At 45.7% G+C, this 14,959-nt stretch overlaps 1 protein-coding gene across 2 annotated transcripts in view; it reads right to left on the bottom strand.

Moving 5' to 3' along the window:
• Positions 1–7,418: 7,418 nt before the first annotated feature.
• The window catches only part of LOC110510406 (chloride intracellular channel protein 5), a 60,607-nt gene continuing 53,066 nt past the window's right edge, over positions 7,419–14,959 (bottom strand). For both annotated transcript variants that reach the window (XM_021591755.2, XM_036976439.1), the window contains exons 2-6: positions 14,415–14,524; positions 12,295–12,420; positions 11,504–11,610; positions 8,296–8,477; positions 7,419–8,150 (exon numbers count right to left, since the gene is read on the bottom strand). In XM_021591755.2, coding sequence (XP_021447430.2) covers positions 7,986–8,150; positions 8,296–8,477; positions 11,504–11,610; positions 12,295–12,420; positions 14,415–14,524 — 690 coding nt within the window. In that variant the 3' untranslated portion in view covers positions 7,419–7,985. The remainder of the gene's footprint in view (positions 8,151–8,295; positions 8,478–11,503; positions 11,611–12,294; positions 12,421–14,414; positions 14,525–14,959) is intronic.

Consider the following 14,959-nt stretch of genomic DNA (forward strand, 5'->3'; position numbering starts at 1 on the left):
CCTATTTATTGCCTTACCTCCTTACGCCATTTGCACTCACTGCATATAGACTTTTTTTCTATTGTGTTATTGACTGCATGTTTGTTTATTCCATGTGTAACTCTGTGTTGTTGTTTGTGTCGCACTGCTTTATCTTGGCCAGGTCGCAATTGTAAATGAGAACTTGTTCTCAACTGGCCACCTGGTTAAATAAAGGTGAAATAAAAAATATATATATTATTTGGTGCAAAAAAATATATATAAACAAAAAAATTTTAAATGGGTCTGTTGTCTCTGTCTGTCACTACAGATGACCCTGCAGTGGAAGGTCTGGACAAGTCACGGCAGCTCCAGTCTGGAGAGGTGATCATCATTGTGGTCATGCTGCTCATGTGGGCAGGTAAGGAAAAGGAAAAGTAAGGAAAAGGACAGGTGAGGAAAAGGACAGGTCAGGTAAGGAAAAGGACAGGTAAGGAAAAGGACAAGTAAGGAAAAGGACAGGTAAGGAAAAGGACAAGTAAGGAAAAGGACAGGTAAGGAAAAGGACAAGTAAGGAAAAGGACAGGTAAGGAAAAGGACAGGTCAGGTAAGGAAAAGGACAGGTAAGGAAAATGACAGGGCAGGTATGGAAAAGGACAGGGCAGGTATGGAAAAGGACAGGGCAGGTAAGGAAAGGACAGGGCAGGTAAGGAAAAGGACAGGGCAGGTAAGGAAAAGGACAGGTATGGAAAAGGACAGGGCAGGTAAGGAAAAGGACAGGTATGGAAAAGGACAGGGCAGGTAAGGAAAAGGACAGGGCAGGTAAGGAAAAGGACAGGTAAGGAAAAGGACAGGGCAGGTAAGGAAAAGGGCAAGTAAGGAAAAGGACAGGGCAGGTAAGGAAAAGGACAGGGCAGGTAAGGAAAATGACAGGTATGGAAAAGGACAGGGCAGGTAAGGAAAAGGACAGGGCAGGTAAGGAAAAGGACAGGTAAGGAAAAGGACAGGTCAGGTAAGGAAAAGGACAGGTAAGGAAAATGACAGGGCAGGTATGGAAAAGGACAGGGCAGGTATGGAAAAGGACAGGGCAGGTAAGGAAAGGACAGGGCAGGTAAGGAAAAGGACAGGGCAGGTAAGGAAAAGGACAGGTATGGAAAAGGACAGGGCAGGTAAGGAAAAGGACAGGTATGGAAAAGGACAGGGCAGGTAAGGAAAAGGACAGGGCAGGTAAGGAAAAGGACAGGTAAGGAAAAGGACAGGGCAGGTAAGGAAAAGGACAGGTAAGGAAAAGGACATGGCAGGTAAGGAAAAGGACAGGTAAGGAAAAGGACAGGGCAGGACAGGTAAGGAAAAGGACAGGGCAGGTAAGGAAAAGGACAGGGCAGGTAAGGAAACGGACAGGTATGGAAAAGGACAGGGCAGGTAAGGAAAAGGACAGGGAAGGTAAGGAAAAGGACAGGTAAGGAAAAGGACAGGGCAGGTAAGGAAAAGGACAGGCAAGGAAAAGGACAGGGCAGGTAAGGAAAAGGACAGGGCAGGTAAGGAAAAGGACAGGGCAGGTAAGGAAACGGACAGGTATGGAAAAGGACAGGGCAGGTAAGGAAAAGGACAGGGCAGGTAAGGAAAAGGACAGGTAAGGAAAAGGACAGGTCAGGTAAGGAAAAGGACAGGGCAGGTAAGGAAAAGGACAGGGCAGGTAAGGAAAAGGACAGGTAAGGAAAAGGACAGGGCAGGTAAGGAAAAGGACAGGGCAGGTAAGGAAAATGACAGGTAAGGAAAAGGACAGGGCAGGTAAGGAAAAGGACAGGCAAGGAAAAGGACAGGGCAGGTAAGGAAAAGGACAGGGCAGGTAAGGAAAATGACAGGTAAGGAAAAGGACAGGTAAGGAAAAGGACAGGTAAGGAAAAGGACAGGGCAGGTAAGGAAAAGGACAGGGCAGGTAAGGAAAAGGACAGGGTAGGTAAGGAAAAGGACAGGTAAGGAAAAGGACAGGGCAGGTAAGGAAAAGGACAGGTAAGGAAAAGGACAGGGCAGGTAAGGAAAAGGACAGGTAAGGAAAAGGCCAGGGAAGCATCCAAGGATGCTGTTTCCACTATACATTTACATTTTAGTCACTCAGCAGACAACTATGTCTCTGTCAATCAATCAATCATTCAATCATAGAGCATCCTTAGAGCTGTCGTAGAGCATCCATAGAGCTGTCGTAGAGCATCCATAGAGCTGTCGTAGAGCATCCATAGAGCTGTCGTAGAGCATCCATAGAGCTGTCATAGTGCATCCATAGAGCTATCGTAGAGCATCCATAGAGCTGTCGTAGAGCATCCATAGAGCTGTCGTAGAGCATCCATAGAGCTGTTGTAGAGCATCCATAGAGCTGTCGTAGAGCATCCATAGAGCTGTTGTAGAGCATCCATAGATCTGTCGTAGAGCATCCATAGGGCTGTCGTAGAGCATCCATAGAGCTGTCGTAGAGCATCCATAGAGCTGTCGTAGAGCATCCAAAAGAGCTGCAGCCCAGTCCCATTCAGCCCAGTCCCAATCAGCCCAGTCCCATTCAGCCCAGTCCCATTCAGCCCAGTCCCAATCAGCCCAGTCCCATTCAGCCCAGTCCAATTCAGCCCAGTCCCATACAGCCATGCAGCCCAGTCCCATTCAGCCCAGTCCCATACAGCCATGCAGCCCAGTCCCATTCAGCCCAGTCCCATGCAGACCAGTCCCATGCCGCCCTATACTGAGCGCCAGCCACAGCTCATAGCTCCAGCCCAAATGGCACCCTATTCCCTATATAGTGCACTACCTTAGACTAGGGCCCTGTAGCACCCTATTCCCTATATAGTGCACTACCTTAGACTAGGGCCCTGTAGCACCCTATTCCCTATATAGTTCACTACTTTGTACCAGAGCCCTATAAACTATATAGAGAAGAGTGTGCCATTTGGGATGGCCTGTTGTTCCTGGCAGAGGGCTAATCTCAGTAAACACCACTGGTCTCATTGTAGAGTCCACAGCAGCAGATCCTATGAATTAGAATCCTCAGAGGGGAGAGACAGATCAGATGGATGGCCGCACTCAAGTTTTCTAGCCTAATGAGAGAGTAGAGATGAGGAATGAGGGGAGGAGAGGCAGTGGAGAGGAGAGGAGGAGAGGTGGTGTTTGGCATGGTAACCTCTATTTAAAGTTGTCAGCATTGTCTCCCACTTTCTCTCCCTGTCTTTTTCCCTGTCTCCCTCCCTGTGGCTCTCCCTTTCTCCCTCCCTGTGGCTCTCCCTGTCTCTCTCCCTGTATCTCTCCCTGTCTCTCTCCCTGTATCTCTCCCTGTGGCTCTCCCTGTGGCTCTCCCTGTCTCTCTCCCTGTGGCTCTCCCTGTGGCTCTCCATGTCTCTATCCCTGTGGATCTCCCTGTATCTCTCCCTGTCTCTCTCCCTGTGGCTCTCCCTGTGGCTCTCCCTGTCTCTCTCCCTGTGGCTCTCCCTGTGGCTCTCCCTGTCTCTCTCCCTGTGGCTCTCCCTGTCTCTCCCCCTGTCTCTCTCCCTGTCTCTCTCCCTGTCTCTCCCCCTGTCTCTCTCCCTGTCTCTTCCCCTGTCTCTCTCTCAGTCTCTCTCCCTGTCTCCCTCCCTGTGGCTCTCCCTTTCTCCCTCCCTGTGGCTCTCCCTGTCTCTCTCCCTGTATCTCTCCCTGTCTCTCTCCCTGTATCTCTCCCTGTGGCTCTCCCTGTGGCTCTCCCTGTCTCTCTCCCTGTGGCTCTCCCTGTGGCTCTCCATGTCTCTATCCCTGTGGATCTCCCTGTATCACTCCCTGTCTCTCTCCCTGTGGCTCTCCCTGTGGCTCTCCCTGTCTCTCTCCCTGTGGCTCTCCCTGTGGCTCTCCCTGTCTCTCTCCCTGTGGCTCTCCCTGTGGCTCTCCCTGTCTCTCTCCCTGTGGCTCTCCCTGTGGCTCTCCCTGTCTCTCTCCCTGTGGCTCTCCCTGTGGCTCTCCCTGTGGCTCTCCCTGTCTCTCTCCCTGTTTCTCTCTCTGTCTCTCTCTCAGTCTCTCTCTTAGTCTCTCTCCCTGTGGCTCTCCCTGTGGCTCTCCCTGTTGCTCTCCCTGTCTCTCCCCCTGTCTCTCTCCCTGTCTCTCCCCCTGTCTCTCTCCCTGTCTCTCTCTTAAACACACGGAGCAGAAACCGATCTACTCAACTGCGTCTGATCGGTGATGCCAGGCAGAGTTAACTCTTTCTCTGCCAAACACAGTGAAGACAGGACTTTACTCTTCATCATATTAGCATGTGTCCCAAATGGCACCTTATTCCATATATAGTGCACTACTTTAGACCACGGCTTATAGGCCTTTGGTCAAAGGTAGTGCACTATAAAGGGAATAGGGTGCCATTTGGGGTTGCACACTATTCCCTCTGAGACTCTAGTAGGTCGGTCGGTGTAATGGGTGATTGATGATCTCCAGTAGCTGCTGTTTTGTGTTTCAGAAATAAAAGACACAGAGACAGAAGCAGAAAACAGAGTATCTGTGAAAATATGATTTTATTTCCTAGCGGTCCACTCTAAACATGGCTCTTCTTTCAGATCACATGACCATCCAAACCACACCAGAACACTATGGGTCAGAACAGGAAGCACACAGGTTATAGACAGGAAGTCAGCCAAAGACCACGAGACAGAGACTGATGACTGTTTTACCCTGAATGGACAATAAAGTTTTAGAATCTGAACTCGCTGCGTGGAACATGTGTCTGCGTTCCAGGCTGACTACATTACAGATGCCTGCCAGACTTTAACCACTCTAGGGTGGATCTGGTAGATTGTCATCGCCCAGGCCTGAATGGTCTCTACATAAATATTCTCTGAATCTAAAGTCATCTCTGTTGACTCCATATTAAACCGACATGACGGACACGTTCTAACAACTGATAGCTAGAGGCTAAATATTCTAAACACCTGTCCGTATGACAAACGTTTAGGATTTAATTTAATAAAGAATGTTATTATCATGTTAATCAATCCATTTTTACTTGGCTTGGAATTTGGACATTTCCAAATAGGCACATGGTTCAGGATGAGATCCATTCTAGAACTAGTTCTGATGAACAATCAAAGTTAAACAATAGCAACAACGTAGCAACAGGTTTATTCAGGAGAACCAACCAGAAGAGAGCTTTGTTCCAGGCTTCTATCAGAGGCCAAACACAGTATAAAGTGCTTCCCTATAAAAACCCTGTTCCCTATAATAACCCTGTTCCCTATAGTCACCATGTTCCTTATAGTAACCACGTTCCCTATAATAACCCTGTTCCCTATAATAACCCTGTTCCCTATAATAACCCTGTTCCCTATAGTAACCCTGTTACCTATAGTAACTCTGTTCCCTATAGTAACCCTGTTCCCTATAGTAACCCTGTTCCCTATAGTAACCCTGTTCCCTATAATAACCCTGTTCCCTATAATAACCCTGTTCCCTATAGTCACCCTGTTCCCTATAGTCACCCTGTTCCCTATAATAACCCTGTTCCCTATAGTAACCCTGTTCCCTATAATAACCCTGTTCCCTATAATAACCCTGTTCCCTATAATAACCCTGTTCCCTATAGTAACCCTATTCCCTAAAGTAACCCTGTTCCCTATAGTAATCCTGTTCCCTATAATAACCCTGTTTCCTATAGTAACCCTGTTCCCTATAATAACCCTGTTCCCTATAATAACCCTGTTCCCTATAGTCACCCTGTTCCCTATAATAACCCTGTTCCCTATAATAACCCTGTTCCCTATAATAACCCTGTTCCCTATAATAACCCTGTTCCCTATAATAACCCTGTTCCCTATAGTAACCCTGTTACCTATAGTAACCCTGTTCCCTATAGTAACCCTGTTCCCTATAGTAACCCTGTTCCCTATAGTAACCCTGTTCCCTATAATAACCCTGTTCCCTATAATAACCCTGTTCCCTATAGTCACCCTGTTCCCTATAGTCACCCTGTTCCCTATAATAACCCTGTTCCCTATAGTAACCCTGTTCCCTATAATAACCCTGTTCCCTATAATAACCCTGTTCCCTATAATAACCCTGTTCCCTATAGTAACCCTATTCCCTAAAGTAACCCTGTTCCCTATAGTAATCCTGTTCCCTATAATAACCCTGTTTCCTATAGTAACCCTGTTCCCTATAATAACCCTGTTCCCTATAATAACCCTGTTCCCTATAGTCACCCTGTTCCCTATAATAACCCTGTTCCCTATAATAACCCTGTTCCCTATAATAACCCTGTTCCCTATAATAACCCTGTTCCCTATAATAACCCTGTTCCCTATAGTAATCCTGTTCCCTATAATAACCCTGTTCCCTATAGTAACCCTGTTCCCTATAATAACCATGTTCCCTATAATAACCCTGTTCCCTATAGTCACCCTGTTCCCTATAATAACCCTGTTCCCTATAATAACCCTGTTCCCTATAGTCACCCTGTTCCCTATAATAACCCTGTTCCCTATAATAACCCTGTTCCCTATAATAACCCTGTTCCCTATAATAACCCTGTTCCCTATAATAACCCTGTTCCCTATAATAACCCTGTTCCCTATAGTAATCCTGTTCCCTATAATAACCCTGTTCCCTATAGTAACCCTGTTCCCTATAATAACCATGTTCCCTATAATAACCCTGTTCCCTATAGTCACCCTGTTCCCTAAAATAACCCTGTTCCCTATAGTCACCATGTTCCTTATAGTCACCCTGTTCCCCATAATAACCCTGTTCCCTATAGTCACCCTGTTCCCTATAATAACCCTGTTCCCTATAGTCACCCTGTTCCTTATAGTAACCCTGTTCCCTATAATAACCCTGTTCCCTATAGTCACCCTGTTCCCTATAATAACCCTGTTCCCTATAGTAACCCTGTTCCCTATAATAACCCTGTTCCCTATAATAACCCTGTTCCCTATAATAATCCTGTTCCCTATAGTAACCCTTTTCCCTATAGTCACCATGTTTCCTATAGTAACCCTGTTCCCTATAATAACCCTGTTCCTTAAATAACCCGGTTCCCTATAATAACCCTGTTCCCTATAATAACCCTGTTCCCTATAATAACCCTGTTCCCTATAATAACCCTGTTCCCTATAGTAACCCTGTTCCCTATAATAATCCTGTTCCCTATAATAACCCTGTTCCCTATAGTAACCCTGTTCCCTATAATAACCCTGTTCCCTATAATAACCCGGTTCCCTATAATAACCTTGTTCCCTATAATAACCCTGTTCCTTATAGTAACCCTGTTCCCTATAGTAACCCTGTTCCCTATAATAACCCTGTTCCCTATAATAACCCTGTTCTCTATAATAACCCTGTTCCCTATAGTAACCCTGTTCCCTATGGTGCTGGTCATGATTAGTGCACTATAGGGCAATAGGGCCCTGGAATGCACCCATAGTAATGTTCTCTTAATACACAACGCCGTTTCTCCTTGTTTGTTCAAAAGTTTTTAAAATACATTAAAATTTGTTAACAAATTATCAAATCAACTTCTCAACATAAGATCTGTCTCAAATAGAGAGACTACAGCAAAACGATATGAAAATCAACCAAGTGAAGCTCGTGATTGTAATGGACCTTTCAACACAGTGTATTATCAATTACAGATCAATACATCAATCAATATATTAGTATAATCAGTAGCCAGATGTTGATGGTGGAGGCAGACTACAGCAGGGGAAATTATGAATAAATACAACCAGCTGGTCACTGTGGACTGGCTTCATGGTAACTGCTGATATGGGTTGGGATTAGGAGTCAACGGGTTAAAAATCACGCTTGTAGGTTAGAAGTCAGGGGTTAGAGATCAGGGGTTAGAGGTCAGGGGTTAGAGGTCAGGGATTAGAGGTCAGGGATTAGAGATAAGGGGTTAGAGGTCAGGGGTTAGAGGTCAGGGGTTAGGTTTCAAGGGGTTAAAAATCAGGCTTGTAGTTTAGAGGACAGGGGTTAGAGGTCAGGGGTTAGAGGCCAGGGGTTAAAAATCATGGTTGTAGGTTAGGGGTTAAATGTCACTTCTCCAGTCTCTTGGCCACATCCAGGTAAGCCATCTCTATCTCGTTGTCGGCAGCGCAGGTGTTGGTGAACTCGTCTCGTGTGTAGGCATTCTTCAGATAGCGCCACACCCCACCCAGCTCTGACGGAATCTCATAGTTACGATACTTCTTAGCAACCACCTGGTAACAAAACACAGAGAGAACACACCTCACACTCAGGTAATAGAACGTCTGAGAGCCTGTGTCTGTGTGTGTGTGTGTGTGTGTGTGTGTGTGTGTGTGTGTGTGTGTGTGTGTGTGTGTGTGTGTGTGTGTGTGTGTGTACCTTGACTATATGTAGTTTGGGCAGTAGGTTGCAGTCAGCCAGGGTGAGGTCATCTCCATCCAGGAAGCGTCTGGTGGACCCCCTCTCCTCCTCCATGCTGTCTGCATCGATCTCCTCTGGGAGGGGACCAGCCAGGTAGTCATCTAACTTCTTCAGTGCCTTCAGCAGACCCTTCTCCAGGACTAGAAGGGAGGGGGAGAGAGAGAGAGATTTTAGTCCATTTGTCATATAAAGAGAAATCAGGAAAAGGGAGCACATCTCCATCATATCCACAAGGTGGCAGCACAGGACAGTACAGTCATCTCCATCATATCCACCAGGTAGCAGCACAGGACAGTACAGTCATCTCCATCATATCCACCAGGTGGCAGCACAGGACAGTACAGTCATCTCCATCATATCCACCAGGTGGCAGCACAGGACAGTACAGTCATCTCCATCATATCCACCAGGTGGCAGCACAGGACAGTACAGTCATCTCCATCATATCCACCAGGTGGCAGTACAGCATAGTGCACAGCCACAGCAGGCCACAGCCAGGTTCCTTCTGTGTAGTAGGATTGACTCTGCTACCATTTAGTGGCAGCTAACAGTTGGACATGTCTGATATTGCTTCTGATATTCACACTAGTTTAAAAAGTAAATCTCAATGAGACTAAACCTGCTAAATGTAAGTATGAGACACAATAATAACGTATAGCAACCTACGGCCCTTCCACAAAGTTCAATGATATAGTGACAGAGGTTTGCAGAGGGATAGAGGTTAGGCCATAGGAATCAGAATACTAGAATGGACATGAACCTTCTTATGATGGGATAAAGGTCAGCCATGATGGTCATGGAGTTGGTCAACCATGGTTTGCCAGTGCTGTGATAAGATAGTGTAAAATAATGAATTTGAAGAATGTATCTGTACCGTGTGTTTGTTAGCTAGCTAGCCAGACAGTTTTAGAGGAATGAGTCCATACTTTATTCAAATTAACTGCCACTACTCCCAAGTCGGTATTCATCTCATATGAAGTATGACCAGTTCAACCAGAACCCACAATTTGTGGAATACAAACATTCTTGACTTTTGACCCTTCATTGTAAAAGAGCCAACTTCGTTGCCAATTTTTGTTATAAAGCAATAACAAAACATGCCCTAAAAAGCTGCTGTGTTGTTCAATGTAACCAGGTCAATGTAACCAGGTCAAAAATACAGACCTACAATTCACAATGCTCCCAGATAGGGAAATCGATCCTGTGAGAAGAGCCCTGTGGCTTCAGGCTATTCGCTGTGGAAGAGTGGGAAATGTGGAGACCCGGTGTCCAAGTAGACTACAAGTAGCTACAGTGCCTTCAGAAAGTATTCATACCCCTTGACTTATTCCACATTTTGTTGTGTCACAGCCTGAATTCAAAATAGACCAAATTGATTTGTTTTCTTACCCATCTATATGCAATACCCCATAATGACAAAGTGAAAACATGCTTGCAAATTTATTGAACATGAAATACAGAAATATCTAATTTACATAAGTATTCACACCCCTGAGTCTGAAGCACCTTTGGCAGCGATTACAGCTGTGAGTCTTTCTGGGTGAGTCTCTAAGATCTTTACACACCTGGATTGTGCAACATTTGCCCATTATTCTTCTCAAAGGTTTTCAAGCTCTGTCAAATTGGTTGTTGATCATTGCTAGACAACTATTTTAAGGTCTTGCCATAGATTTTCAAGTTCATTACATGTATTTTTTATCCTGAAAAACTGAAAAACGTACAAGCATACCCATAACATGATGCAGCCACCACTATGCTTGAAAATATGGAGAGTGGTACTCAGTGATGTGTTGTATTGGATTTGCCCCGAATATAACATTTTGTATTCAGGACAAAAAGTGAATTGCTTTGTAACATTTTTTGCAGTATTACTTTAGAGCCTTGATTCAAGCAGGATGCATGTTTTGGAATATTGTTTTTCTTCTGTACAGGCTTCCTTCTGTCACTTCTTCCACTCTGTCATTTAGGTTACTATTGTGGAGTAACTACAATGTCGTTGAGCCATCCTCAGCTTTCTCCTATCACAGCTATTAAACACTGTAACTGTTTTAAAGACACTCATGGTGAAATCTTTGAGCGGTTTCCTTCCTTTCCAGTAACTGAGTTAGGAAGGACACATGTTTCTTTGCAGTGACTGGGTGTATTGATTCATCACCCAAAGTGTAATAAATAACTTCACCATGCTCAAACGGATATTCAAGGTCTGTTTTTTTTTTTTTACACATTTACCCTTCTTTGTGAGGCATTTGGAAATCTTCCCTGGTCTTTGTGGTTCAATCTGTGTTTGAAATTCACTGCTTGGCTGAGGGACCTGACATATAATTGTATGTGTAGGGTACAGAGATGAGGTCATGTTAAACACTATTATTGCAAACATAGTGAGTCCATGCAACTTATTATGTGACTTGTTAAGCACATTTCTACTCCTGAACTTATTGAGGCTTGTCATAACAAAGGGGTTGATTATTTATTATTTATTTATTTATTTATTAATTATTGACTCAAGATATTTCAGTTTTTCATTTGTAATCAATTTGTAAAAAACATTGAAAAACATTATTGCACTTTGATATTATGGGTTATTGTGTGTAGGCCTGTAAAAAAAAAACTATCAACAAGGCAACACTATCAACAAGGCAGGTCCTACAGGCCCTAGTTTCTACCTTCTTAACAACACTATCAACAAGGCAGGTCCTACAGGCCCTAGTTTCTACCTTCTTAACAGTACTATCAACAAGGCAGGTCCTACAGGCCCTAGTTTTGTCGCACCTTGACTACTGTTCAGTTGTGTGGTCAGGTGCCACAAAAAAGGACTTAGGAAAGTTGCATTTGGCTCAGAACAGGGCAGCACGGCTGGCCCTTGGATGTACACAGAGCTAATATTAATAATATGCATTTCAATCTCGCCTGGCTCAAAGTGGAGGAGAGATTGACTTCCTCACTACTTGTTATTTGTGAGAAGTGTTGACATGTTGAAAGCATGGAGCTATCTGTTTAAACTACAGCTCAGACACCCATGCATACTCCACAAGACATGTTCTAGGGGTTAGGGTTAAGGGTAGGGGTCAGGGGTTAGGCTATGTGTCCTACCTCCATTAGCTTGGTGTTCTAAGTGTTAGGGTTAAGGGTTAAGGGTAGGGGTCAAGGGTTATACTATGTGTCCTACCTCCATTAGCTTCAGGCTTGGTGTTCTTGATGTACGCTGAGAACTTGGCAAAGATGTTGTTTCCAGCTGTGTTGGACTCTCTCTGCTTGGCTGCCAACTTAGGGTACCTGCAAGAGGAAGACACAGAGATACAGTCAGATACAGGAATAGAGATACAGTCAGATACAGGAATACAGAGATACAGTCAGATACAGTAATAGAGATACAGTCAGATACAGTCAGATACAGGAATACTGAGATACTAAGACACAACCAGACACAGTCAGACACAGTCAGATACAGGAATACAGAGATACAGTCAGATACAGTAATAGAGATACAGTCAGATACAGTAATAGAGATACAGTCAGACACAGTCAGATACAGGAATACTGAGATACTAAGACACAGCCAGACACAGTCAGACACAGCCAGACACAGCCAGACACAGCCAGACACAGCCAGACACAGTCAGACACAGTCAGACACAGTCAGACACAGTCAGACACAGCCAGACACAGCCAGACACAGTCAGACACAGAGACAGTGGAAAACATCTGGGTCACAGTATCATCTATTGAGCTGTATTCAGTGGATATAATGGAGCGAGCTGGATCAGGACTTGCACTGACACTACTTTGGGTGATGGCATATGAAGCCGAACGGTACAGAGGATTTCTGTGTGATACACATTATGGTTGGAGAGCTGCCTGTGTACAAGATGACAGTGTTATCTGGAGAGAGGACGTACTCCTCGGAAGATGTGTGACGTTGTGCTGTTGTATTCATACAGCGTGTTACTGTATCCTTACTTGGGTGGAGCCAGTACATCCTCCAGGAACTCTTCTATCTTATTGATGTCTGTCTTCACCTCTCCATTAAATGTCAGGAAGGGAGGATGGGTCCCTGGGGCTAGGTTATGGAGGTCAGCTGGCTTCCTATTGGACAACAGATAGATAGAGTTACTTCTAATTGGAGCAGAGAGGGTCAGGGTTTCTTCCTATTAAAGCAGAGAGAGACAGGGTTACTTCCTATTAAAGCAGAGAGAGACAGGGTTACTTCCTATTAAAGCAGAGAGAGACAGGGTTACTTCCTATTAAAGCAGAGAGACAGGGTTACTTCCCATTAAAGCAGAGAGAGACAGGGTTTCTTCCTATTAAAGCAGAGAGAGACAGGGTTACTTCCTATTAAATCAGAGAGAGACAGGGTTACTTCCTATTAAAGCAGAGAGACAGGGTTACTTCCCATTAAAGCAGAGAGAGACAGGGTTACTTCCTATTGAAGCAGAGAGAGACAGGGTTACTTCCTATTAAAGCAGAGAGACAGGATTACTTCCCATTAAAGCAGAGAGAGACAGGGTTACTTCCAATTAAAGCAGAGAGACAGGGTTACTTCCTATTAAAGCAGAGAGAGACAGGGTTACTTCCTATTAAAGCAGAGAGAGACAGGGTTACTTCCTATTAAAGCAGAGATAGACAGGTGAGTGTTTGTAAACTTCTAACATCATCAAGAGTCTAAATGGAAGTTTGATTGAAAATCCCAACTTGTGACATAAATCTGAGCTGATGTAGCATAACCTCTACTACTGAGTCACCTGGTTGTCATGTCTGACCCTTTCCTCAGTGGATCAGACACCTGGGAGTGTTACCAATGTGATACTGTCCCTTTCCTCAGTGGATCAGACACCTGGGAGTGTTACCAAGGTGATACTGTCCCTTTCCTCAGTGGATCAGACACCTGGGAGTGTTACCAAGGTGATACTGTCCCTTTCCTCAGTGGATCAGACACATGGGAGTGTTACCAAGGTGATACTGTCCCTTGCCTAAGTGGATCAGACACCTGGGAGTGTTACCAAGGTGATACTGTCCCTTTCCTCAGTGGATCAGACACCTGGGAGTGTTACCAAGGTGATACTGTCCCTTTCCTCAGTGGATCAGACACCTGGGAGTGTTACCAAGGTGATACTGTCCATTTCCTCTGTGGTGTGTCCTCTGTCCCTTTCCTCAGTGGTGTGTCCTCTGTGGTGTGTCCTCTGTCCCTTTCCTCAGTGGTGTGTCCTCTGTGGTGTGTCCTCTGTCCCTGTCCTCTGTGGTGTGTCCTCTGTCCCTTTCCTCAGTGGTGTGTCCTCTGTCCCTGTCCTCAGTGGTGTGTCCTCTGTGGTGTGTCCTCTGTGGTGTGTCCTCTGTCCCTTTCCTCAGTGGTGTGTCCTCTGTCCCTGTCCTCTGTGGTGTGTCCTCTGTCCCTGTCTTCTGTGGTGTGTCCTCTGTCCCACATACCTCTTTAGCCCCGGTCCCTTAACCCCTAACCCCTAACCCCTGGCATACCTCTTTAGCCCCTGTCCCTTAACCCCTAACCCCTGGCATACCTCTTTAGCCCCTGTCCCTTAACCCCTAACCCCTGGCATACCTCTTTAGCCCCTGTCCCTTAACCCCTAACCCCTGGCGTACCTCTTTAGCCCCTGTCCCTTAACCCCTAACCCCTGGCGTACCTCTTTAGCCCCTGTCCCTTAACCCCTAACCCCTGGTGTACCTCTTTAGCCCCTGTCCCTTAACCCCTAACCCCTGGCGTACCTCTTTAGCCCCTGTCCCTTAACCCCTAACCCCTGGCGTACCTCTTTAGCCCCTGTTCCTTAACCCCTAACCCCTGGCATACCTCATTAGCCCCTGTCCCTTAACCCCTAACCCCTGGCATACCTCTTTAGCCCCTGTCCCTTAACCCCTAACCCCTGGCATACCTCTTTAGCCCCTGTCCCTTAACCCCTAACCCCTGGCATACCTCTTTAGCCCCTGTCCCTTAACCCCTAACCCCTGGCATACCTCTTTAGCCCCTGTCCCTTAACCCCTAACCCCTGGCATACCTCTTTAACCCCTGTCCCTTAACCCCTAACCCCTGGCGTACCTCTTTAGCCCCTGTCCCTTAACCCCTGGCATACCTCTTGAGGTCGACGGTGGTGACATTGAAGACCACTCCCTTCAGCCACAGGATCATGAAGAGACGCTGGGAGAACGGACAGTTCCCGATACTCTCTCCATCGCTACCCGCCTAGAGAGAGAGAGCATTATCATTAGCAGTTGACTCGCACATTTCCTCAGTGAAAACAATGTACTGAGCAAATGTCAAATAGGCTTTTTTACCAAATTACCGTACGACAGACCACGTATTCACCCTGCACACCCTCATTGACAAACAAACCAAAACAAGGGTAATTTGCCTCGAGGGTGTGCTATATAAATTGATGGAAAGTGTTGTTGGGGGAAAACGTATGACATTATAAAATCCATGTACGCAAACAACCAGTGTGCGTTTAAAATTGGCAAATAATACACACATTTCTTTCCACAGTGCCGTGGGGTGAGACAGGGATGCAGCTTAAGCCCCACCCTCTTCAACATATATATTAACGAATTGGCGCGGGCACTAGAACAGTCTGCAGCACCCGGCCTCACCCTACTAGAATCTGAAGTCAAATGTCTACTG

The sequence above is a fragment of the Oncorhynchus mykiss genome, chromosome 4 (assembly GCF_013265735.2).
Source record: "Oncorhynchus mykiss isolate Arlee chromosome 4, USDA_OmykA_1.1, whole genome shotgun sequence".
NCBI classification, from domain to species: Eukaryota; Metazoa; Chordata; class Actinopteri; order Salmoniformes; family Salmonidae; genus Oncorhynchus; species Oncorhynchus mykiss.